Below are 26,855 nucleotides of genomic sequence, written 5' to 3' on the forward strand. Positions count from 1 at the left end.
TATAAGTTAGTCAAGACAGAGAGACTCAGTTTATTAAAGTATTGATTATATGTTCTGATTGTTTCTTATCTATCTATAACACTGAATTGCATCATAACAAAATAGGCTTTGTTTTAAGTAAATGTATGGTATCAGAGTTTGGTACTACAGATAGTCTGTTTTAAGAAGGTCATATAATTTAACTTTACATGGAAGTGCTGAATCTTGGGTGTGTTTTGTACTTTGTAGAAATGAGGGCAATAGAAAAGAAAATGAAACACCAAGAAGACGTTCTCATTCCCCCAGTCCTAGACCTTCTAGGAGATCAAGCCCAAGTCACAGATTGCATCGATCTCGAAGCCCAATGCGTTATATATACAGACCGAGAAGTCGAAGTCCTAGAATTTGCCATCGTTTCATTTCTAGATACAGATCTAGATCCCGTTCACCATATCGAATGAGACATCTATATAGAGGTAGTCCAAAATGCTACCGATCAGTTAGCCCTGAAAGAACATTACGGAAATCTGTGCGATCATCAGGTACGCTTATGGTCATGGATAAGTCTACTTATTGTGACTACTTATTTTTTAGGGTTTTTTGGCTTGAATTTTTCAAATTTCTTTATTTTTAATAAGCTTGAGATGGTGGCATAAACTGTCAGATATAGCAGAAGTTGGTGTTTTGAGCTTTTTGTCTCAGCTCTTCCATTTTGAAGTTTTTAAAGAAATGAAATATTCCATTTTATCTCATTGTAGAATTGCTCTGTGAAATCTGCACATCCTAACCTAATGCATTTTCTTCCCCTTATTTTGTGGGAGAGTATATCTGCTCTTGCAGCATCAAATTTAAAAACCAAGTATGGATAAGCATCTTAGTTTGCCTTAATAACTGATAATAGATATATCTTCAGTGAACTAATTTAATGTATTTTTGAAATTATTCATGTTTTTAACCTGTGCCTTAGTACTCGTTTAGTGACTTCTCCAGAAATGGTTTTTATGTGTGTGTGTGTATATATATTCTCTGATCTTTTCAGAGGTCTGCAAGGTCTTTCCTTTTCCAACTATATTTCTGTGAAGCTGGATTTCTTTTGTATATTTCAACTAAAATAATGTTTCCAGGAGATGAGATCAGGACTATCAGATGTTTGTTTTTAAATCTAATAGTAAAATGTTTGGAAAAATACACAATAGTGCTATTCATATTACTAATTTTCTTTTTGTTTTGGCAACTAAAATTTTTCATAAGATACAATCTAATGGTTTATTAAATTAATACATATTTTTAAGATTCTATTTTGATTTTTCTATATGATAAATACTGATAAATTTAACCGAAGAAACGCTTTGATTCCTCAATTTTTAAGAAAGTAAAAGGATACTGAAACCAAAGGAACTTGATGTAAAAGCCTTTTGAGTGAAGAATAAAAGATATACTTTTTTTTGTGTGTTTACAGACTCTGGCCAGAGAATGGTTCTGTGATGAATATTTGAGCAGTTGAGATATTTTTATTTTTGTTAATAATGTGGTGAGATTATTGTTACCTTAAGTTCTTTTCAGTTGAGGTTGTGTTTATATCCTTTTTACTAGATAGGAAAAAAGCATTAGAAGATGTAGTACAACGATCCGGGCATGGGTCAGAATTCAATAAACAGAAGCATCTTGAAGCAGTTGATAAAGGAAACTTACCAGCACTAAAGCCTAAAACTGTTAGTGGATCAAAAACATCAGTTAAATCGACAACCTCTACCAAGAGTGATTCAAATTTAGGACATTCTACTCGTTATAAATCTAAGAATGTTGAAGATGACACCTTACCAGAATCTAAACAAGTTTCTGATAAAGCTGTTTCTCTCCAGCGTAAGGTTAGTAGTTCTCTGATTTATTGGTGCAAGTGTACGCATACATTTGTGTTGTCACAGAGAGAAAACTGAATTATCTGAATTTTTTCATTTTCGTATTTCTAAAAATTTGAATAGTGACTTGTTAAATTATGTTGATAATGGAATACTTAATTGGTTTCTCTTTTGATATAAAAGTACAGTAGCTTACAAATTGTGAAGGGTTGTCATTTTGATGTATCAAAAGTGAGAGCACTTTGATGGCTTAAAGTTTTTTGATAACTGCTCAAGTAGATTACTATGAGTTGGGGAAGTGACCCTAATCACCAGCATTATTAGTAATCTTTTCTAAAAAGCTTTCAATGTGTCTACTGAGAACTGGTCATTTTCAATCTATTTTATACTTTTGGTAGTACAGTTCGTAAGTGAAATACTCTGTTGTCTAGTGTAGAATAATCTGCTTTTAGGTAGAATAGTCTCTTTTCTGGGAACTGATATATTTGGTGTATTTTTTAAATTTTATTTATTTATTTTTAAGATTTATTTATGCATATACAAGAGCTGGGGTACAGGCCAGAGATGCGGGGGGTTAGAGGATTCACCAGGGTTAGGGGTTAGGGAGCAGAACAGGCAGATCCACTGAAATACACTGCTGACGGGAGCAGCGGGCGAGACAGGAGGTGTCTGCTTTGCCATGTGGGTTGCTCCCTGGCTGGTGGCTGGGGATCAAACTCATGCAGCAGAGGCTGCGGATTGTTTCATAGTGTAGTGCTTAAACCCTTGAGCCACCAGGGAGGCCCATATTTGGTGTATTTGACGTAAATTTCTTGTTAAAATGCTAGGTTTGGTGGTTTTTTTTTTTTTTTTTTTAACCTAAGTTGACTACTAAAGCTGAAATTTTTTTATTTTTTAATTTTTATATATTTTTTACATCATTTTTCATTTTTGCACAAAGTATGCATTTTCATCTTGGTTATAGTCCCCATAATGCTAAGGGTTTTTTTTATTGTATATATCAAATTACTGTTACAGTAAAGAAATATATAAAACATCCTCAGAATATGAGCAGTATGGCAGATTATCAAATGTGTGTTGTATCATTGGCAGATTATCAAATGTATGTTGTATTACCATAGGTGAGAAATTTAACATAGACAATGCATTTGAATTTTATTACATCTGCATCTTGTAAAATATTAACACCTATCTAGGTTGCATACTCAATTAGAACAGAGAGAACACAACTATAATTTCAGCTTCACAAATCATGGATTGTGCAGATAAGGAAAATACTCTTTAATAGATTGACTACTCTTTAATAGATTTTATAGGTTCTATTTATTACAAGATGCTTCTAAACAGAAAAGAACATCTGAATTGGTTTCATATGAACTCAACCATTGTCGGATTTGAGTGGTAAATATTTTCCTTTATTATGTTAAAATACTTAGAAAAGAGTGTTTGAAGGAGTAAAATTAATCATAGAAGAAATTATATTGGAAATTGGGCCTCCCCTGGTGGCGCAGGCGGTTGAGCATCGCGCTGTGAAGCTGTCCGCAGCCTCTGCAGCGCTGGTTTGATCCCGGCCAGCTGGTGAGGGTCCCACATGGCTCTGCAGACCTTTCCTGTTGCACCCGCTCCTCCCCTCAGCAGTGTATTTTGTGAGTCTGCCTGTTCTGTTCCCTGCTCTGTCTCTGGTGAATCCTCTCACCCGCCCGTGCATCTGGCCTGTACCCTGGTTCTTGTGTAAATGAATAAATAAATCTTTAAAAAAAAAATATATATATATATAGGAAATTACTTATATTGTACACTGTGGTTTAACTTCCGTTTATTTTAAATTTTCTTATCTCAAAAATAGCTTCGGAAAGACCAGTCTTTGCATTATGGTTCAGTTCTTCTTATATCTGAATTACCAGAGGATGGCTGTACTGAAGAAGAGATTAGAAAAATATTTCAACCATTTGGAAAAGTTAAAGATGTCCTTATTGTTCCATATAGAAAGGAGGTGAGTCATCCAGTCTATACTAAAAGTGCATACAAAACCATTATTTTAAAATCTGTTGATGGATGTTTTAGCTGTTTTTACTACATAGAGAGTTGTTGATTGAGAGTTATGTAAATGTTTAGATTTGAATGAACAACTTCCCAAGAAGCCATTTTACATTCTTTATAGCAGGGGTTGGCATATTTTCTCTGTAAAGTACCAGATAGTATTTTAGGCTTTGCTGCCATAAGATTGCAGTTACTCAGCTTTGTCATTGTAAAACAAAAGCAAAGATTGCAGTTACTCAGCTTTGTCATTGTAAAACAAAAGCATCCATAAATAATGTATAAATGAGTGAGCATGGGCATATCTTGTTTTCAGAAGCAGGTGGTAGTCTGTAGAATGCTAGCCACTGCATTAGCACACCAATAAGGTTATAGTAAAACAAATGATTTCATAACTATTTTTTACATGTGGAATATATTAGAGGTCACTAAAACTATGAGTAGCCCTTGACTAAGCAGAACTTTAAATTGTGAGATAAGACTAGGACTAGGGAATATAGTTGTCTATGTTTTTCTTCCTTGCAAGAAGACTTGAAAATGTCAGACTTGGAGCTTCTAGACCAGGTCCTGCCTTCTCTGTCCAGTGAGTCCTCCCTTTCATTTTCTTACTGTTCATGAGCCTGCGATGGACTTACCTCTTCTTTTCTTAGTATTGTTAGAGAAATTCTGTTGGGTTAAATGTTTATTTCATATGTGAAAACATTCTAAAGATCAAATTATGGCTTTAGCAAAAAAAAAAAAAAAGGCGATTAAAAACAACCAGGATTTGAGGAAATTTTAGTTTTATGTTCCACATAGAGCATTCAGTTATGCAGGGAAATTTAAGTTAGATTTTTACTAATAATGGACTACATTTCATTTTAGGCTTACATAGAAATGGAGTTTAAAGAGACAATTACTGCAGTAATGAAGTTTGTTGAAACAACACCTATTCTTATAAAAGGGAAAACTGTGAAAGTATGTTTTCCAGGAAAGAAAAAACCACAGGTAAACTGGATTTAAATCTTACATGTTTCATTTATGTTGATATTCAGTTTAATGTTTTAAAGTATGATGTATATAGAAAAATGCGTGAAATAAGAATGTTCTGTCACTTGATTGCAGTGTGTAAATTCAAATGTACTGAAATTAGCAACCATTATATGTACACATAAAGTATTGTGAACAGTATTAAAGGCTACTAGTAGACTAGGAGAAAATAACAAAATTAGCAAACATTTGTGAAACCTCTACATAGGTCACAAACTGACATTGACATATATTGGAAATCTTTTGCATACTTCGGAATCCTTATACTATCCTTTCTCCAGAAAAGTAATCCCTAACTTGATTTCTAATAGTCATAGTTGAGTTTTATCCATTTCGAACTTTATGTAAAATTTTATCTTCCAGTACATTAATTTTGGGAGTCTCTTGCTTTCTTAGAAGTATCAGTGTTTAAGGGTTTAATTTTTCTATATTAGTTTCTATGTTTCACTTTATATATACATAGTTAATGACTCTAGAATTACTTAAAAATATCCAATAATTTTTGAGGGTGTGTGTGTGTGTGTCTGTATGTGTGTGATTGTGTGTTATTTATTTGCTGAAGAATACCTGCTTCCTAGTTCCTTTATAGCATACATTTTTCAACTAAGAATTTAATTTGAGGGCTTCCCTGGTGGTGCAGGTGGTTGAACGCAGTGCTGTGAAGCTGTCTGTAGCCTCTGCAGTGCGGGTTTGATCCCCACCGGCCATGAAGATATCCACATGGCTCTTCCTGTCTTTCCCGCTGCTCCCCTCAGCAGTATTTTTCGGTCAGTCTGCCTGTTCTGTTCCCCGCTTTGTCTCTGGTGAATCCTCTCACCCTCTAGCACATCTGGCTTGTACCCCGGCTCTTGAATAAATAAATAAAAATCTTAAAAAAATAAAGAATTTGATTTGGGCATCCAACTGCATTAGTATATACAGATTTTTCTCATTTATTTTAACTTCTACATGCTGTACTGTGTTATATGCTATACTGTGGCCTCCAACCCCCTCCCAGTAAATGCAGACTGGAGGTTTTGTGGATTGAGGGGGAGAAGAAGTGTTCCTGGGTGCCCCAGAGTATGATCACAGACAATCCTGGGAGCCCTGAGACTACACCAGGGACTCTCTACTTCGGTCTCTGTCTCTGGTCACCTGGTTCCACCTAGTTGAAAGATGGAACAGGCTATGCTATGTCACAGTGAACTATGCTGACTTCCTGACTTACTGTTTCTCAGTTTTTCCTTCCTTTACTGATGATTTTTGACTTTCCTCCTTGCTGAGAAACTGATCCTCACTTCTGTAGTCCCATTCTAGATGTGTCTGCTCCCTCCTGGTGCTTATTCTCAGTATTTCTGAGGGAAGCAATGACTCAGGAAACCTGTCTTATTTATTTTTTTAAGATTTATTTTTATTTATACAAGAGCCCGGGTACAGGCCAGATGCCCAGGAGGGTGAGAGGATCCACCAGAGACAGATTGGGGAACAGAACAGGCAGACTGATGAAATACACTGCTGAGGGGAGCAGGGGGTGAGACAGGAGAGGTCTGCTCGCTATGTGGGTTGCTCTCGAGGATGGTGGGGATCGAACAGGCACCACAGAGGCTGTGGACAGCTTCATAGCACTGTGCTCAACCGCCTGTGCCACCAGGGAGGCCCAGGAAACCTGTCCTTTAGCCATCTTCTATGCATTTTGACTTTAGGAAATTTGATTGCTCCTTATTGGGATTTTAATGGAAATTGAATTGTGTTTGTATTGAAATTTTTACAATACTACTATTATTGTAAAAAAGCTAAAAGCTTGTCTTTATATCTCCATTTATTTAGATTTCTTTAGTGTTCTTTGACAAGTTTTTTTTATATTAATTTTTTAAATTTTTTACATCATTATTCATTTTTAAACAGTATTTGCTTCACGCCACCCCCTCAGGTGTAGTCCCCATAGAATTTCCTTCACCAGTGAACTGGTGCACCTCAGTCTCCTGTGCTCCTCCCTCCCTCCCTCCCTCCCTCTGATGCCTCTCCTTCCTCCTCCCCTGCAGTATGTCTCCGATTTACAGTTGTCCGTTTTTGCTTTGTTGTGTTTTGTACTGTTACTATGTTTTTATACTGATGTCTTTGACAAGTTTAATATATATTTTTTTCCATAACCTTACTGTACATTTTTTTGGAGGGTGTGTTAAGTTTGTATTTAATTTATATTTAGTTGTATATGTTGTAACTATTATATACATTGCTATTAGAGAAAGAATCTTTATTTTTTTCCCTCTGTTTTCTTATTAATCACTACTAGAGTAACCTACCATCTTAGTTTACACCTTTTACATGTCACTGTCCTAATTTGAAAATAATGAATTAGTTATATGGTAATCCTACTTATTTTATCATTGAGAATTTCTTCTACTTTCAAATAACAGCCTCACCAGTTGTTTATTAAACAATGAGAGGCTTATTGATTTCATAACAGGAACTCTGCAGGTAGGTGGTCCATGACTGGTGCAGCAACTGCATAATATCTTCAGGAACACAATCTTTTATTTTTCTGCTCCATCATATTTAACATGATTTTTCATTCTCAGTTTAATGTGGTTGCTGTACTATCTTGTGTCATTTCTATCTTCCAAGCAGAAAGGAGGGAATAAAAATTGAGAACATAATAGGTTTTGATTTTTTTTTCTCCCAGAATAATGAGTTCCCTAACAACTTTCATTTACATTTGATTTACCAGTACTGTGACATATAATCACCTCTAGTTGCAGACAGCAAAAGGAAGCAAGAATTTGAATGCATAATTTAAGAACTTAAATTTTATCCTGAAAACATTTAAATATTATTTAAGGTTTTGAACAGGGGTATGATGTAATAAAATGGATAGATTGAAAATACTCATGTGGTAGTTATCTGCAGAATTATGTCTGCCAGGCAAATGATAAGCTTAGGAGATTGATTAAAAGGGGAAAGAGATAAGATTACTGAAGTCCAGTTAGAAGACTAATCTGTAGTCATGTCAACTTGTTATGGTTTGGGGCAGATTAATAAACTTGAGAATAGAAAGGAGAATTAAGTGGCTCTGTGCTTAAGAACTGTTTCTCCAGTTCTGAAAAACAATCTGGGAAAGTAGGTGAATTAAAATATATCAGGGTACTCAAGTATTTTAAACAATTTTAAATAATTCTTTTGGATATCTTTTTCATTAGCAATAATCGCGCCTCGGATAAACCTCATTGGCTACGATACTGCCACTGCGCAAAGCTGGATACCTTTTTAGATAAGGTTGATATTATAGCAGCATAAGCCTAAGAGTACAACCCTGCTTATTATACTGATTTTTATAGTAATGAATAGGGGAAAGTAGTAGCACTGAAAACTAAAAAGCAGGCCATCTACCTGTCAAAGACAGTAGTATTTTTCCACTAAATATGGTTTGGATTGGTACTGAGGTGCTACTTTAGAAGGTGAACTCATGACTTCTGTTGTGAACTCATGACTTCTATTCCTGTGGATTGACTGGAGTGTATCCACAACAGACCTCTCTGGTGGTTGTGGGTTCTTCAGATTGGAAATATGTAGATAGTCTTTTTGGCCTGTTAACCACAGGGGTAACAAATTACTTTGGCAGAATAGGCTCGAAGCCCAAACTAGGAAAAAGAAGGGCTGTAGCATCGCTTTCTTGGTCCAGACCTTAATTTTGGCATGAGTAGTCAAAACTAAGAAAAAAGTTTTCTGCCCACATTTGCTGTTTCATGTTAGGACTGCCTTTGACTCTGGCTGTGATTCACAGAACATTCTCTCCATTTTGCTGCTTCTTGGAATCAATAAAGAGATGTTACAGAAAAGGTAAAAAAACAAAAACAAAAAAAAACAACAAAAAAACCCGAAACCTCCCATAACCCATTATTTAAACCTGAAGGGTTAAAATATGGGTTTGTACAACTCTGACAGAAGCTCAATTATCTTGTCATTCTTTATCTGCCAGCATAGACCTCAATTCTAAAAAATGATTAACTTTTTTGAGTTGCTCTCTCTACCACCACTCTAATATTCTGATGAAAGCAAGCATTCTTTTTCCCAATGTACACATGTCCGTATTCACAAAATTTTTCTTAAAGAGGCAAGAGTCCTTGATGTAGAAAAAAGTATCATCAGATTTCCAAAAATAAAACCCTTGCAACTATTAATAGTGCTGTAACTCAACACCTGTAAAAACAAACAGCACCTCCCTTCCCCCCACAAAAAAGATTACAAAACATTCAATTTAGTGTTTTATCAGCAAGTTCACAGGGCAATTACATCTAAAATTTAGAACAAACAGATCCAAGAGGATTGTATGGAAACGAAAAATGATGTTGGGAAGCAGTGAAACAGTGATTTGAAATTTATGGACAATCTAATGAGTAACAGGAAGATAAAGCTGAAAGGATATAGTCAAAATTCAGATGAGCATTTAAATTCATTTCATGCAAATCAGAACCACAATGAGATACCATCTTAAACCAGTAAGAATGGCATATATTAAAAAAACTGGCAACAGCAAATGTTGGCGAGGATGCGGAGAAAAAGGAACTCTCCTACACTGCTGGTGGGAATGCAAACTGATTCAGCCACTATGGAAAGCTGCGTGGAGGTTCCTCAAACTAATAAAAATGGAGCTATCATGTGACCCAATAGTTCCACTCCTCGAGATCTACCCAAAGAATACAAAAACATTAATTCTAAAGGATACCTACACCCCTATGTTTATTGCGGCACTATTTACAATAGATATGGAAACAACCCAAATGTGCAAAAATAGATGACTGGATCAAGAAGAAGTGGGGTGTGTGTGTGTGTGTGTGTGTGTGTGTGTGTGTGTGTGTGTGTGGAATACTATTCAGCAATCAAAAAAGATAAACTCACACCATTTGCAGCAATGTGGATGGAGCTGGAAGGGATTGTGTTCAGTGAAATAAGCCAGAAGGAAAAAGAAAAATATCAGATAGTTGCAATTATAGGAGGGCTATAAGGGGAACTAAGTAGAGATCAGGAAAAAAAATGAAAAACCAAAATTAACAGGCTACTTTAAATCAGAGACATTCTACAGGGGAAGGAAAGAGAGGGATCAAAGCAGGGGAGGGAAGAGCACAAGGGACTACGGTGATGGTACACAGGTGAATTGGTGGGAATTTTATGGTGACTACACTTGAGAGGAGAAAGCAAACATCGTACAAAAATCAAGTGTTGTAAACTATATTTAAACAAGTGAATTAAAAAAGACTAAATTCATTTCAGTTAAAAAACTTTAAAATAGCTGTTATATATCAGGCTTTGCGATAACTGCAGAAGATGCAGTGGTGAGTAAAACATCTGCTTTCACCCCTCTTTGGAGCTTATGGTCTACTAGTTAAGGTTGAACCTAAAACGATGAAGAGGCAAGACAATGGTGGATACCTCTAGGAGACCCAGTCTGCATATAACTGGACTCTAGAAAGAGGACACCACTTAAATACTGGTGAAGATTTTAAATTTTAGGGCCTCCCTGGTGCCGCAGGGGTTAAAGACAGCACTTTCAAGCTGTTGCCAGCCACTGCAGCATCAGTTCAATCCCCTGGCTGGCCAGGGCGCTACCCACATGGCACAGCAGACATCCCCTGCCTAGCCTGCTGCTCCCTTCAGCAGGGTATTTCAGTAAATCTGCCTGTGTTCCTCCTCTGTCTCTGGTGAATCCTCTCACCTCCCCCACACCACTGGCCTACACCCTAGTTCATGTATGAATAAATAAATAAATCATAAAAAAAAGAGTTTAAATTTTGTAGTTGTGGAGGGGCAACCTATAGTGTTTCTGAAACAGTGTAATTTTACAAAGGCATAGTCTAGGAATAATCCCATGTAATGTAAAAGGAAGTGTCAAGAATGCCCCCAAAGAACAGAAAATGTAAAATAACATGACAATTATTGTAAAGGTTCAGATTCATTTAACATGTACAGCAAGGCCTTAAATAAGATGGGTTTGAACCATGCAGGTCCACTTCATGTGGGTCTTCTTGTAAACAAACCAGGTAAACTTAAGGGTATTGATACACACTATATAGTACTCTAAATGTATTTTCTTTTCCTTATGATCATCTTATATAGTCTTTTCTCTAGCTTATTGTATTGTAAGACTATAGTATATAATACATATCACATACAAAGTATGTTTTCATCAGCTGTTTATGTTATGTCAGTGGTAGACTAGGGGAGCCAAAAATTATATGTGGATTTTTGGCTCTTAAAGGGTTGTCGATCCTACCTGTTGTGTTGTTTAGAGTTCAGCTGTCTTTACTGAATATTCACTAATTGCAAATATGGTTTCATGCACTGGAGATAAGAGTAGTGAATAAAACAAGTTCCAGTTTTTGCAATGTTAACTTCAAGGGATAGGGAGAGAAAGACCACAAAGAAATTAAAAATATATACCTACTATGTTTTAGCAACAAGTACTGTGGAGAAAAACAGTAGAAATGGAAAATATAAGTTTCTTGATGGGGAATGTGGAGATGTGCAACTTTAAATAAGATATTTATGGAACGTTTCATTGAAAAGATGATATTTGAGTAAACATTTGAAGGAGGTGAGAGAGCAGTCTGCATTGAGAGCATTCTTAGACAGTAGGGACAGCAACTGCAAAAGACTTGAGATCCATGCTTACATAACTTGTTTGAGGAGCATAACGTTTGTTAGGGATTGGAAGTAGAGAAATACAGGAAGAGGTATGTAGTAGTTTGGGGTCAAGGGAGGTTGGAACATGTATTGTAAACTTTTATAGACCATTTTAAGTATTGGCTTTTTCTCTTGATGAGGAGGTTTTCAGTCTAGGAATAGTAAAATTAATGTGGTGGTTTCATTTTTAAGAGTAGAGTTGGAGTGGGTAAAAAGACAAGTATAGAATCAGAAAAGCTATTAGGAATCTATTGTAGTCTAATAGAAGATTGATTGTAGATTGGACAAGGGTGATAGCAGTTAGCTACCTGATATATTCTAGTGCTATTTGAAGTAATGGTTTGAAAAGATAGTTATAAGAAAATGTAAATGAGTTGTAAAAGGTGGGATGAAAATTACGCCATATGATCACAGGTTTAAATAGAAAAGAAGGTAAGCATTTATATTTTAAAGTAGGAAGATATATATATCTTTATTATATTTATGCTTGTATTTCCTAAATTGCTTTTTATAATCATTCAGGAAGAAACTAAACTTTCTTAAATATTTTTCTTCATAGAACAAAGAGGTGAAAAAAAAGACAGCAGATTCAAAGAAAACATCTGCATCTACTTTAAAGTAAGTCCATGATTTCATATGTGAAAATCAATGGGTCTATATTAATAAACTAATTTTTAACTGCTTTTTAATATATTTTATCACCCTCTACTTTAAATTGTTCATATTGAAGTATTTTAAGCTGTTTTAGATCTCAGTTTTGAATCTTTAAATGTTTTTAAACTTGAGATTTCAGCCTTTACTAAACTTTTCCTTATTTTAAATAGAAAAGATGCAGATGCTTCCAAAGCTGCTGAAACTGTGACTTCAACTTCTGCTAGTAAGTTGTTACTTTCAAAACTCCCAAATAAGTGTATTTTGTCTGTTTACTGGAAATTTCTTGCCCGGTGATGCTAGGGAAACATTTATTGTTCTTTAGTAGAAGGGACCCAGGTTGGCCCTTGTATTAAGGTAGTGGTTAATGTCTGGTACTGTGTAATATGGAATCACTTCTGTAATAAATGTAAAAACTCAATGAGATAATATATATAAATAGCTGTTTAAGTTAATTTTGCTGTACTTCCCATTGTTCCCGTCCAGTAAACTCATAAGACAAAACATATAGGTATGTTAAGGTTATTTGTCTGATCCCTTTTGATTTTGAAAATCTGCTCAGATAAAAAGTAAACAAGTTAAACAAATAGATGTTACTAGACTTACATACTATAAGTTGCTTCTTTCACATTCTGAAAATGTAATTTTCAGAGTTTTCTTAATTCTGACTAGCTAAATGAAGTTTGTACACAATTTTAATAAACTGGGTCATCTTTTTTTTCCTCAGCCAATTTATGATTGGAAAGGTGGGAGAAGTTATAGCTAGAGCATGCACTTTTGAGTGTAGTAAAAGTAAACAGTTCGATATTTAGGGACATACAGAAAAGCTAAAGTAAAATAGACATAAGATATATTCAGAGTGTTAAATTGTGTTTTTGTAGGTACTCTTTTGGGTGTTTGGATGTTCTGGATTTTTATTCTAAAACTAATTATTTAAGTGAATGGAAAATTGGATTGTATAAAATCTCATGTTATAATATTTAGTTTGATAGTTACTGAAGTAATTGGAAATCAGTAGAGGTGAGTAGGGATGGCTTCTGGAAGGCAGTAAAGTTTGATTAAGGTTTTAAGCGTGAATATGTGAAAGCATAATTATATAGAGACAGAACATTTGTTCCATTAGCACAATGATATAATAAGGTAGGAGAATTGAGGAATCACTTTAACACAAAGCTTTGAAAGTCATGCTGGGAATTTTTTTAATTTGACCCCATTAATAACAAATCTAAAATTGTGTTATGTGAAAGAGTTAACTCTTGGAACGTGTTTTTGGATCAGATAAAGTTTGGATATGTATTACCACCCCCTCCCCTTAAAAATTCACAAAACATTCATTTTATGAAGTTCTGCAAGATTAAAAAAACTTACCCTTTGTTTAACCCACTGTTGCCTAAGCCTGGCCAAGATGCATCACATTATTTTTGTGTAAGATCTAGTAATAATTAGTACAGACTCTGGGAAATTGCCACAGAGAATAAAGAACCATTAGTTGTTTAGGATTCTCATTTAGATTGGATAAATGGAAAGATCGAAAAATCCCATTAAGAAAACAGTTGGGATTCATTTGCAGTGATTAGTACCTCATGTCAGGTACTAATTAAAATGTGGGACAGGAAAAAAATCTAAATTTTATTATATAGAAATTTTTATTGACTAGAATTTAATGAAAGCATAAATTTAAAATTTCAAGGATTTTACTAGGAGAGTGTGCTAATGTTGACTAAAATAGGAAAATTTAGATGCAGTTATTTCTTTGAATTTGGGAAAACCATGAACTTAGATTTTAGCATAGCTAAATTTTAGCTCTCCACAAATGTCTATTGGTGATGTCCTTTAATAGCTGGCTAAAGTATAAGAATAAATCTTAACCACTTTTGCTTTTCTTTATTGTTCCTTAATGTCTATTTTCTTAGATTATCATACTTCGATTATCAATTTTTATGGTTGATTTTTTTTTTTCTTTCTGATGTGTTTAAGGACCAATGACTTATCTCGTATATAACCCCTTCAAGTTTATTACTCTCTTATATCATCTAACAATGTAGAATCCTAGACATGGAAATTCATTAGTAATTCTTTAACCCTCTCTTCTGTCACATCCACTTGAAACTTAGGCAACATCATCTTTTCATCCATTTAGTGGATGAAATTGTTTCTTTATTGAATTTACGTCACACAATCTTACTGAATCACATCTACAATTTAATTCTGATTCATTTAAATTTTGGAAGATAGCCTCTTGATTGGTGTTTTTTATTCCATTCTTCATTATTTACACAGTTGCCCTGATATCTCTTTAAAGCAAATCTGATCATTTCATTCCTAGTGACCCATTGGACTAAACCCAGATTCTTCAGCATTGCATAAATTACTCTTTTCCTTTAGCCCCAGTTTACTTTTGCAATCTCTTGCCACTCATCTGTATGTTATGCTCCTTCTACTCAGAATAGTTTTCCAGTTTTGCTGTCATGTCTCACATTGCAATATTTATGCTAGCCATTTGTCTATAATCATCCGATTAAATTTACTTAGTTAAGACTCCTTTTTGAAGGTACAGGGTTAGAAAAATCCCAACTTAGCTTTCAAGACCCATTTGAGGAAAAATTTCGTTGTGATACCTTCCCTCAGTCACCTAGGTGGTTAGGAGTCTCCTAGCAGTAATAATGTGTAAATCACTTAGTTTTAGATAACTTGATCTCTTTCATTTGACTAGTTTAGAGTGTGTTTGGAGCTTTATTTTTCTGTTCTTTATGTCTAGTGAAGTATAAGGATTAGTGAATTAATATTTGTAGGAGGAAGAGTTCAGGGACACATCAAGTTTTATTGTTGTACCTTAAGTGAACCAAAGCAATTTAAGTGAGTTATATCCCCAGCAAAATCATTCTGCTCAACTAGTTCCTACATGTGAGTTCCATGAGGTCTTTAAAGAAGTAATAACATGTTCTATTTCTAGTCATAATATTAAGAGGGAAGGAAAACTTTCTTTAAAATGGAGGTGAAGAAAGGAAAATAAGAAAACAGGCTAATACTGATTTCAAACACTGAAAGACACTGCACATCTATTATGATGGCTAAAATAAGAAAATTGTATTACTAAATGCTGTTGAGGGCATGGAAAAACTTGTCTGTGGTTGGTGGAAAGTAAAGTGGTTTGCCTTTTCTGGAAAAGAGTATGGAAGTTTTTTAATGAAACAAAACATGCTTGCCACAAGACCCAGGAATTAGGCTCTTGGACATTTATCCCAGAGAAATTAATTTCAGTCACACAAAATCTGTTCACCTAAAAACCTGTAAATGAACATATTTATCACTGCTTTTATTCATAATAGCCCAAACCTGGAAACAACCCAAATATCTTTTTGTGGGTAAATGGTTAAACTAATATATCCATAGCACGGAATACTACTCAAAACATATAGGGACAAATTATTTGCATATGTGACGACTTGGTTGGATTACAGAGGAATTATGCAAAGTGAAAAAGTCAGTATCAAAAAATAAAGTTTTCGTTTGTGTAGCTTTCTTGAAATAATAAAATAGAGAGTAGATTAGTGATTGCCAGAGGTTGTAGGCAAGAGAGGAAGGTGGCTGTTAAGTAGGTAGCAGGAAAGATTGTTGTGATGAAACCATTCTGTATTTGGTGGTAGTTGCACTGATTAACCTGTGTGTGGTAAAATTTCATAGAAATACACAATGAGAACACATGAAATTGGGGAATTTTGGATGTTGGTAGATCACATCAATATCAGTTTCCTGTTTGTGGTGGTGTATTGTGGTTATATATCATTAGGGAAATTTGGTCTAAGGGTATGTTGCCTTGCCTCCTATTATTTCTTACACTCTTTGTGAATTTACATTATCTCAAATGTTTTAAAATGCTGATAAAACTATGGAACAATTTCACCTATGAATATTGGTATAAATTTTTTCAGTAAAAGTTTAGCATACAGTTTTGGGAAACACATTAAATAAATAAATATGCTGTGCGCAAGAGGGGGTCATATCAGAAAGATAAAGTCTAAATCTGTTAATTCAGGCTAACATATTCAATAGAGAAAGATAAATTCTGAGAAGGATATTTGGTAAAGTTCAACATACATTCCTAGCATTACAAAAAAAATTTTTAAAGTAGATGGTTCCTTCTTTAATATGATAGTATTTGTACATACATTTATTTGTTTATATACAAATAAAAAAATCTGGCATAAGATTATCAATAACTTCTCTCACATTACCATGTTTGTGTGAAATTATGGCGATCCCACTCTCATATACTATTGATGGGAGTTATAATTGGTATAACCCTTAGGAGGACAATTTAATGCTAATTGCTGAAAATTTAAAATCTGTGCTTTTTGTAAGAGCAAGTCCATGAATTCACCTTAGTGAATTCAGAAATAAGTATAGGAATTTTCTTGTAGTGTTTTTTCAAAATCATTGCAGGTTACCTCTTTCCTAAATGTTAAATGATGCTGTTTTGTAATTTGTTAGTGATATTGTTTCCTTGCTGTTTTAGCCAAAACTGGACAGACCAAGACAACTGTAACCAAAGTGAACAAATCTTCAGGTATGTTTCTTACTAAGATTCTAGACTTTTAAAAAGTAGTCTTGGATTTCAAGTGTTATAAAGCGTGCTCCATGTTTTTCAGTCTTTAAAATGATAGTTATCTAGATATTTTTTTTTTTTTTTATTTATACAAGCACTAGATACAGTTAGAAGTGCGGGAGGGTGAGAGAATTCAACAGAGCCAGAGCGGGGAGCAGAGCAGGCAGAAGGACCAAAGTACACTGCTGAGGGGAGCAGCGGGCGGCAGGAGAGGTCTGCGCGCCATATGGGACCCTCTTCCGGTGGCCGGGGAGCAGCCGGGGATCGAACCGGCGCTGCAGAGGCTGCGGGCCGCTTTGCAACCCAGCGCTCAACCGCTGCGCCACCGGGGAGGCCCCGATCTAGATATTTTGACAAAAGAGATTTAGTAGATAATGCTCTTTCTTTGTAGTAATTATCAAAAGACTATAATGTAAATGGGACATCATTTCTCATGATGAGTATCATTTCCTTCTTATTTATTAAGGGCTTCTCTTTCTTTTATAAAGTAATCCAAGTAACAAATATGACAGCAAATTATGTTGGCTTTGCAGTTTTTTGACCTATAGTGTTATTTAAAATTACTTATTTTTTTTCCTCTTTCCCTTCTATTTATCCTCTATTCTATGTTCCCTTCCATTTCTGCTAAATGTTGGTTATTTCAGGGTCATCTTTTTAAGTGGATAGAGATCAGTGTTTTCAATGATCCTATAATGGTAGGATAGAAAGGAAACAGCTTTGAACTGGTAGAATCTTAGTGGGAGATCTGTAATGTTTCTGTAGTTATTTCTTAGAAGCAGTAATCTGAGGGGACATAGAGATGACCAGAAAAAATTCACTTTTGAAGATGCATTTTATTTAGCAAACACACTAATTTCACACTGATACTAATATTAAAAAGTTTATAGACGTCACTGAGTGAGATTTGGAGGAGTGGGTCCTAAAACCGCTAGCCACCTCCTAACTTAGAAATTAATTCTAGATATTTTTTTCCTTATTCTTCTGGTTCCCAGTTAGAAGTAGTAAAGTGAATTGACTTGTGGTAATAACTAGGGCTAGTGAAAGAAATATTTCAAGGGCTCAATGGGGTAAGATTACTGTACTGAGACAAAAATTAGGAGTGACTAAGAAGTGAGAAGCTGTAAGGGTTGATACTGCTTTTTCTTTTTCTGAGCAGAGATTAGGATTTGTCTTTGGATAGATAAAAGGTAAATCTGTAAAACCACTTGATTTTTTTAATCAATAATTCCTTTTATTTGTGTGATCACTTTTCGAAAATGGACCATTTCTTATGCTGGTCTTATTGGGTAGTTATAGCATTCTCCAACCTTGCTTTTAAGATTTATTTATTTATTTATGCAAGCACTGGGTACATTCAGAAGCGTGGCAGGGTGAGAGAATTCACCAGAGCCAGAACAGGAGAGTAGAACAGGCAGAGTGACGAAGTACATTGCTGAGGGGAGCAGTGGGCGGCAGGAGAGGTCTGCACGCCCTGTGGGACCCTAGCCCGGTGGCTGGGGATCGAACTGGTGCTGCAGAGGCTGCGGGCAGCTTCACAACCCAGCGCTCAACCGCTGCACCACCAGGGAGGCCCCTCCAACCTTGTTTATAAAAAGGGAAATGTGCACAGAAATCAATGCCCAAGACTTTGCAACGTAACTTGGAATTTAACTTGGATCTTCTGACTTCTGACTTCTGATCCTGAACCTTGCTAGTTATTATGAATCCTAATTTTCCAAACTAAATTTCCTGTTGCTCGCTGAATAGAAAGGATTTTGACTCTTTGGTGATCTTTTTCAGTGACACTTTGCTGATCAGTCTTTATAAACAGCATCATCTTGGAAAATAAGCTATTGTTGTAAATACATATGTATAAAGAAGGTTCACTCAATTTAAATAATCCTATTAAGAAAGGGCCCACTAGTAATGCGTGTTATAACTCTCAGTATGACTAGTAGTAATGAGTCAAAGCAGTCTTTATGTAGCTTGATGATGTAGGTATTCTTGAATGCTTTTCAATCAGGTAAGAACAAAGGAAGTATGAAGTAGGGAGCCCTAAGAATAACTGGTTTTGGAACTATTAAAAGCACTGTCAGATTGTTTTAATGTCCTCTTAGTTAATAATTTTACTGTAGTTGATCCACCCATTTAGAGATTTGTTAAACTTACCTGAATGCTGTTTTTAAGTACCTCAATGGAGAGGTGGTATTTTTCTTCCTGAAGAAATTGTCACCATTGCTGTATTTAGAAAATGGCCTCTGCCTCCAATGATGATAGTATTTTATGTTTTGAATGAAGTATAGTCTGTGACTCTTAATGAGTTTCTTTGAGGGGGAGGGGATTGTTAATAGAAGTTAAATAAACCATTTTTGACTATGGCTTTTGTGATTTAGGGAAGTCAGCAGGTTCTGTAAAATCTGTGGTAACAGTAGCTGCTAAAGGTAATAAAGCTTCAGTCAAAACAGGTAAGAAATACGACTGGGAAGAAGAGGTTTTATTGTTTCATCTCATTAATATTTAATTAATTCTTAATTAAGTTTATTCTCACCTGCCTTTAAGAATATAAAGTTTTAAATTCATAAACTTTTTAGTATTTAATAGCACCTTTAAAAGTTTAGTATTATTTCTTTGACATTTAAAACCTGATGCATATAAACTATTAGTTTTTGCTATTTTGGTCTTTTACAGTGACATTCTAATATAGAAAACATTTTGACAGGCTGTACAAAATGTGTGTACAATTCCTCTGATATTTGTTACTTATAAGAAGATTATTTGTTTCCATGTTGTAAGATTGCATTTTCCCCCACTTTTAAATAACTACAACGCACTGAAACTAAAATGGTCTTCTTATTGACCAGTTTTAAAGAACTTTGGAGAAATTATAAAATTTTTCTGGTATATGATTTGCCTCTGCTACATGAGGGTTAAACTTATAACCCATTAATCACCACCAACAAAAATTGCCTTTTAATTTCATTAGTAAGCTATTGAAAATAAGTAAAAATAATAAATATGTGGAAAAGAACTGCTTTTATAATCAAATTGAACTCCTTATTTACCAGTATGCTGAGTGATTGAACAGACTCTTAAAATAATGCTTCAATTCTGCTTTTTAAAGCAAAGTCTAGTGGAAAGAAGTCTTTGGACGTCAAAAAGGCTGGCATTGTCAAAAACAAAGACACCAGTAAAACTCTGACACCTGTTCAAGGTGAGCTTGAAATGCTGTCATTCGATGTTTTTTTCTTTAGAGTCTCTTGGTAATTTCCTAGATTCAAAGTATATTTTGAAATCAATGTTTTAAAAATCCTCAAAGGAATTGTTTTGTTGTTTAAAGTGAAAATTATATTAGTTTTGACTTAAAGCAAATCAGCATAAGGAAACTTGAAATGAGGAACTAAAATTAAGTTTGTTAGATTCACTGGTTTAATTATATTAGTGTGCTTTTCTGTACCATTAAAATAGACTATTTCATACAGGAAACTCTGAAATAAAGACAAGAATGGAAGCCAAACCCACTGAAAATAGTGCTAAAGAAATGATTTCAGGTAGGTAAATAGAAATTTCTCTTGTGTTTGAGGATTGAAAATTAAAAATGTGAGAAAATAAGATCTGTAATTTTGTGTTGTGTGTATATATGTATTTGAGTGCTTATGTGAAATTAAGAACATTATGATTTAGAACTTCATCTTGTTTCTTGGTTATTCTGAAGTTTTGCTGTTACAAGGAGTAAAATAGCTGTGTTATTTAAAAGCCAGTGTTAGTTCTGTAGCTATTTCTTACTTATATTCTCTAATCTTTTGTCAGTTATATATACATTTTCATATAGCACTATTCTACTATGAAATAAAGTGGGATCTTGATAAATAAAATATATCTGCATGAGTTCTTTTGTTTTATATCTTAAGATGCTGCTTTGGAGGCCACGGAAAATGAACCAGTTAACAAGGTTAGTTGTTTTTTTTGTTTGTTTTTTTTTTTAGATTTATTTATTTATGCATACAAGAGCTGGGGTACAGGCCAGAGATGCGGGGGGTGAGAGGATTCATCAGAGACAGATTGGGGAACAGAACAGGCAGATTGACCAAGGTACACTGCTGAGGGGAGCAGCGGGCGAGTCAGGAGAGGTCTGCTGTGCCATGTGGGTTGCTCCCTGGCCAGTAGGGATCGAACTTGTACTGCAGAGGCTGCGCATTGCTCCATAGGCTGCGCACTGCTTCATAGTGCGGCGCTTAACCCCTGTGCCACCAGGCAGGCCCCAACAAGGTTAGCTTTTATATTTTACTTTTTAAAGCTTAAGAGATTTTGACATAATTTTCTTACTATAAAAAAATGTACACAATTTGGCATGGTATAAAATCCCAGTCATTTGTGACTTCCAAAATATAATTTGAGTTAAAAAACTTCATGTTGCAGTGTAAGTCACAGAAATTTAGAATGGATAAATTATCAATAAATGTATAAGTTTTTGAGGAATGCTTTTCACTATGATCAGAATGTAAGCCAAAACGAGTTTTTGAGTAGGCAGTAGGTTGTCAAAACTGATAGAATTTTGTGAAATCCTTTTTTATTTCCCTGGAGAGGCATATAGGAATGAGATACATCAATATTTACAGTACCAATTCTTTGTATATTTTTTGGAGAGGTAGTGGTTTTTGTAGTTGTATTTGTTAGGGCATAAAGTTAGCTTTATTATTTTCCTATGGTCATTATATCAGTGTGAATATATTAAAACCTCATTAATTTAGATTTTACTAGTTGAAATCTTGGGGTCATGCAGGTGGTTAAACACAGTTTATTTTTGACTAGTGGAGCCATTAACATATAACTAATATGTCTTACTCTTTTGTTTTTGGGAGAATATTTTAAAACATCAATAGAGTATTTTAGATTCACTTAAAACACTTGAGTAAGCTATTTATGAACATAATCGACATGTTAAAGTTATTCCTAACTTGTTTATGGAAATTACAACTTCTTGCCTTTTTTCCAAAAGAAAAGTAACAAGTTGCTGAAATACTAGAGTATAGCTTTGGGAATTTCCCCAATATCCAATATAGAGAAAATTTGGCATTAATGAGAGAGTCAACCTGAAGAATAGAATATGTCTGAGAAGAGAAGGCAGAAAAGTAGGGACTTCTAGTGGGGATTGGGTTAAGGGAGAAGAATCCCAAGATACTTTTTTTTTTTTTTTTTTTTTTATTTATAGAGGCATGTTTTTATTTATTTATTTATTTGTTTGTTTGTTTTGTCTATACATGCACTGGGCACAGTCAGAAGCGCGGGAGGGTGAGAGAATTCACCAGAGCCAGAGCGGGGAGCAGAGCAGGCAGAAGGACCAAAGTACACTGCTGAGGGGAGCAGCGGGCGGCAGGAGAGGTCTGCGCGCCATGTGGGACCCTCCTCTGGTGGCCGGGGAGCAGCTGGGGATCGAACCGGCGCCGCAGAGGTCGCCGGCAGCTTCGCAACCCAGCGCTCAACCGCTGCGCCACCAGGGAGGCCCCCAAGATACTTTTAAGCTTTTTTTTATATTGCCTAAAAAGTGGTCATTTTATTCAGTGGAAAGATATGCACTGATTTGAAGCTTGGGAATGTTAGCATCACAAAGAATGGTAACACTATATGAAAGGAAGGACTTGTCAGAGACAGGTAAACTTGTGTTTATAAATTATGGTTGAAAAGGACAGCTAGAGATCTTGACTTAGATGACAGAGGATATGAGTGAAATCAGTTCTGCACTTGAAAAGAGGAAATTTGCATTTTGTTTTGTTTTTAATTTGAAATTCAGACCAGCCTTCCTAATTGATGAGACTAAAGCAATTTAAATATTGCTTAGCATATGGTGCAACATATGATACATAGCATATGATACAGCATAAATTAAGTAATCATAAAAGCAGTTAAAGAAAATTTAATGTCAATTCTGAAATTTGTTTTGAAGGAAGCAGAGGAAATGTGTGTGGTACTTATTACTAATTTGCCTAATAAAGGATATTCTGTAGAAGAAGTTTACAACCTAGTAAAACCATTTGGTGGTTTAAAGAATATTTTGGTTTTGTCATCTCATAAAAAGGTGAGTTGTTAATAGCTTGTTCATGTTGTTGACAAGCACATTTTGAAAAACATTAATTTTACAGAGCTAGAAAGGATTAAAATCACCTACTCAAAAATAAATTAAGCTGTTTCAAACTGAGGAGTTTTAAAAATATAAAATACAGCTCTTATTATAGTGCTATTCTAATCTCACATTTTAATGATAGGGAGGAATGTCTAATATGTCAGTTTTGCTTAAAAATTTAGCTTAATGGAAAATGTTTCTTTAATATGTTAATACAGTTTTTCAGATGACTTAAGATATCTTTCACTGGCATTTTTACTGTTTCACCAATGATGCTCAAGTAGGAAATAACCATTTTCAGAGTCAGATTAGTGATACCATCAGTATTGAGAACAACTTGGGTTTATCTGTATGTTTAAAGTTTTCTGCATTTAGTAATTTAAAAACAAAACAAAATGTATTATTAATAATGAACAACTTGTAGAAGGTATCTAGAAGGAGAAGATGAGATTTCAGAAAAGTTTAAATTAGGAAATAATGACAGTAAAGTGGTGGAAAGTAGCATTCTTGTTACAGAAGGGAATCTGTGATTATTAGAGATCTTTGAGAGAAGAGTAGGATATATATGCTTGATGGTAATCAGAGCAAGTGTACTTAAGAAAACAGTTGTAGAGGAAGCTAGTATAAGTGAACTATATGTAATTCACATTATTTTAAAAAGTTACTTGAGTGGTTCACAACTCTGTTATAAATATACTAAAAAGCATTGAATTATACACTTAGTAAACAGTTAAATTTTATAATACGGAAATTTCAGCAAGGCTTTTTTAAAAAAGCAGATTATCATATTTAGAGAATGAATAAAAAGGGATTTAGCTTTTCAGTATAACAATTTTTTAAGTGAAATTATCGCAATGGGGGAAATTATAAGAATTTGGGAACAAATATTCATAGTCATGCTTTTCATTATATGCCATAGTATTGCAGGGCAACCCCAATATGAAATGGGTTGGCCTGACTGGTTCCTCACCCACATGCTTAAAAGGAATTTACAGTGAAGCTTAACTACAGCACACACAAAAAGGTTAGTAAAGAGTTTATTTACAAAAAAAGGGGAAATGAAGAAATGAGTAACTTAGGGAGAAAGAGAGAAATAAATTGGTGAATGTATCCTACTAGTTTCGCTGAGCTGGAACCCCAGTAGCACTCTGAAAGTTGGTGAATAAACCAATCACCCGCAAGGCCTGTATGTCTGGTTATATACCAAACCTGGCTGCTTAACTTTATCCTCAGTTCCCAGAAGTCCTCCCTTTAGTGGTCATGACATTATGGAATTTGTAATCCTTTGTGTTTTGGATCTCTTTGGTCTGGGGTTGGAGGTAGGGTCCATAAAACCTGTCTGTTGAGTTTGTTCAGGACATCTTTTCCCTCCAACAATAGTATATGTAGAGGTATATAGATTAAATATAAAATTCAAATACAGAAAGTACAGATCACCCAGTTTTGGTTTGAGTTGAGTATAATTATTAAGTATGTAGAGATTTAATACTCTCCAGATACTATGTGGAAAATACCAGATTTAATCATATAAGCATTTTGAACATTTTTGAAATTGTTAGTGTGTGACCAAAGGGTACCCAGGGACCCAAACTATCAAGGGAGGCACGAGCCAAAGGGAGTGTACTGTCTGCCACATAAAGACAAAGGGAGCAGCCTCTTGGTGTGGAAGATCTTTAAAAGAATTAGTGTGCATAGAGAGGGACGAGAAGAGGGGGTGTTGCCCAGTAATACTCCCCAAATTACCCATCCCCTGTGGGAAAATGCCCAGTCAAACAGGGTTACCTGAAGCAAAGCTGCTGAGGCTGAAAAGCTTGCCATAAATCCATGGCATCTTCTAGCAGGGAACCACTGAAAAGGTGTTCTGAAGCAAGTCCCAAAGAGCTGGGACTGAAGGAGATACACATCAGGAGAATGCCTACCACTGTCAGCCTCCCCATGTGTCTCTTCCCAGAGTCTCTACTTATCTCTCCACATATCTCCTTTCATTGTCCCCACCAAGGCCCTGGTTGCAAGTCAAAGCCACAGAAGCCAAAGACCCCAAAAGTCCACCTGTCTTCTGTATTACAGAGCCTCACCTGGCTGCTCAGCTCTGTCCCTAGTTCAATAGGTAGTTCAAGGTGACTATGTATGAGTGGGGGTAGTGAAAATGGTATCTCCCCTAACATTAACATAAAGCAAAGCAAATGTTAAAAAATTAGAAATATTTGTGTAAGATGAGAAACCAGAGGATTCGTATTAACATCAGCTGTAAAAAATAAACGTGCCGTAAAAAATTTGGAAAATGCCATAAAGAGATGGTTCATTTTAAGAAAGAATTAACAATTATAAACAAACATGGATGATTTCTACTTCATTAACTATGAAACATGGTAGAATGTTCAACCTCCTTAACACCTTACAATTTTACACTGTGAAAACAACAAAATGAAAAATAATTAACAATTGTACATTTCCTTCATTCTTTCATTTCTCATAATTCTCATTTTATTATTAAGTTCATTTACTCAATAATAAATGTCTGCTACATACATGGTGGGTACTGCGTTAGGTATAGTGATGAATAAAATACTTTCCTTAATGTCATTTAACAAAATGTCCCCTACTGTTTCTCTCTTTAGCATTGCCTTATGAGTTCAGTCATTCCTTATTTGTTGTGTATAATTGTAATATTCTGAGTCTGTTGCTTTCACCTTGCTGAGGAATGCATTTCTTTCTTCAATAGTTATTAGTTAACGCGTTTGACTCTCTAGTGTTAAGTCCATTCAAGAAAAAGTAACTTGAATATTTTTTTGTTTTTATAAATTCTCTTTTAAAAGGCGTTTATAGAAATAAATAGAAAATCTGCAGATTCTATGGTAAACTTTTATACATGCTTCCCAATATCAATGGATGGAAACCAACTTTCAATAAGTATGGCTTCAGAAAACATGAATATAGAAGATGAGGTAAGTAATGGACTTACCATCATTTTTACTCATATTACTAGATTTTAAAATTAGTTTTACTATAGTCAGTTGTTTTCTTCTTTAGGTCACTTGTTTTCTCTCAGATGCTAAGAAAACTGCTTCCCATCACTTTCCTATCTGCCATCTTATCCCATTCCTCCTTTTGGGATAGGGAAAAAAAATTGGAAATCGGTAGAGAACACTAATCTTACTACCACCTGTTATCTAAACTAGAATCCCAATTTATTGTAAATTTTTTTTCTCTCATTTTGGACAACCAGTCACTAGGTCTTGCCTATTTTAACTCCTATATATTTCTGGAGTTTGTTCCTTTTCCTGCCATTTAACATTGCTTCATAAACCCTTTAAAAACCTACGCTAACTTAGTTCTTTTGCATCTTCATTTTTCAGTTTTGCCTTCAGTAAAGCCTATCTCCACAAAGTCACGAAACTGATAAAAAATTCAGATCTATTCAAATTTAACTCTTTAAGAAGCCCTTTGTTGTTTCTGTATGCCTACACATATTTACTATCAGCTAAGACACATGAGGCAGCGATATTAGAGGAAAGTGGGAATGCATGTGTTTTGAAAAGGCTTTCCCATTGAAAATCACTTTAACGTGATACAATTTCTGGGATTGTTTTATACATGTCAGTAGTGTCAAAAGAAAGTTCTAAGAACCACAATCTCTTAAGATGTTTGTTTCTTATACCTGTAAGCCTTCTGTTAGTTGGCCTCCTTATCTCTTGTCTCATTACTCTTGGCTTCTCTAATTCAACAGCTCAAAATTGCTGTATATGTAATATGATGTGCTGATTTGTACTAGCCTACATCTCTGTTCTTCCTTTTCTCCTGCTTTTCAAGGTTCACTTTTTGTTTTTAATTTGAATTCTCTTACTGTCTGCTAAATTAAGCCTTTTAGTCCTTGTATGTGACTTTGAGTGTACTTTCCTATATAGAACCTATATAGATAGAATCTTTAATGTAATTAGAG

At 34.8% G+C, this 26,855-nt stretch overlaps 1 protein-coding gene and 1 pseudogene across 7 annotated transcripts in view; one reads left to right on the forward strand and one right to left on the reverse strand.

Annotated features, from left to right (window-relative positions):
• ZNF638 (zinc finger protein 638) overlaps positions 1–26,855 on the forward strand; it is a 102,357-nt gene that overhangs the window by 54,903 nt on the left and 20,599 nt on the right. For 5 of the 7 annotated variants that reach the window (XM_054701716.1, XM_037527595.2, XM_054701715.1 and 2 more), the window contains 13 exons: positions 229–521; positions 1,573–1,847; positions 3,685–3,831; positions 4,740–4,862; positions 12,121–12,179; positions 12,386–12,438; positions 16,729–16,779; positions 19,191–19,262; positions 19,919–20,008; positions 20,277–20,345; positions 20,706–20,746; positions 22,739–22,870; positions 25,732–25,860. In XM_054701716.1, the coding sequence (XP_054557691.1) occupies positions 229–521; positions 1,573–1,847; positions 3,685–3,831; positions 4,740–4,862; positions 12,121–12,179; positions 12,386–12,438; positions 16,729–16,779; positions 19,191–19,262; positions 19,919–20,008; positions 20,277–20,345; positions 20,706–20,746; positions 22,739–22,870; positions 25,732–25,860 (1,534 nt within the window). Of the gene's footprint in view, positions 1–228; positions 522–1,572; positions 1,848–3,684; positions 3,832–4,739; positions 4,863–12,120; positions 12,180–12,271; positions 12,277–12,385; positions 12,439–16,728; positions 16,780–19,190; positions 19,263–19,918; positions 20,009–20,276; positions 20,346–20,705; positions 20,747–22,738; positions 22,871–25,731; positions 25,861–26,855 lie in introns of those variants that run through there. The other 2 variants (XM_054701718.1, XM_054701720.1) reach the window with 2 other exon arrangements.
• Positions 8,026–8,137, reverse strand: LOC119260079 (U4 spliceosomal RNA; annotated as a pseudogene).

The sequence above is a fragment of the Talpa occidentalis genome, unplaced genomic scaffold, assembly GCF_014898055.3.
Source record: "Talpa occidentalis isolate TD23 unplaced genomic scaffold, MPIMG_talOcc4v2.1 talOcc4.5, whole genome shotgun sequence".
Lineage (NCBI taxonomy): Eukaryota > Metazoa > Chordata > Mammalia > Eulipotyphla > Talpidae > Talpa > Talpa occidentalis.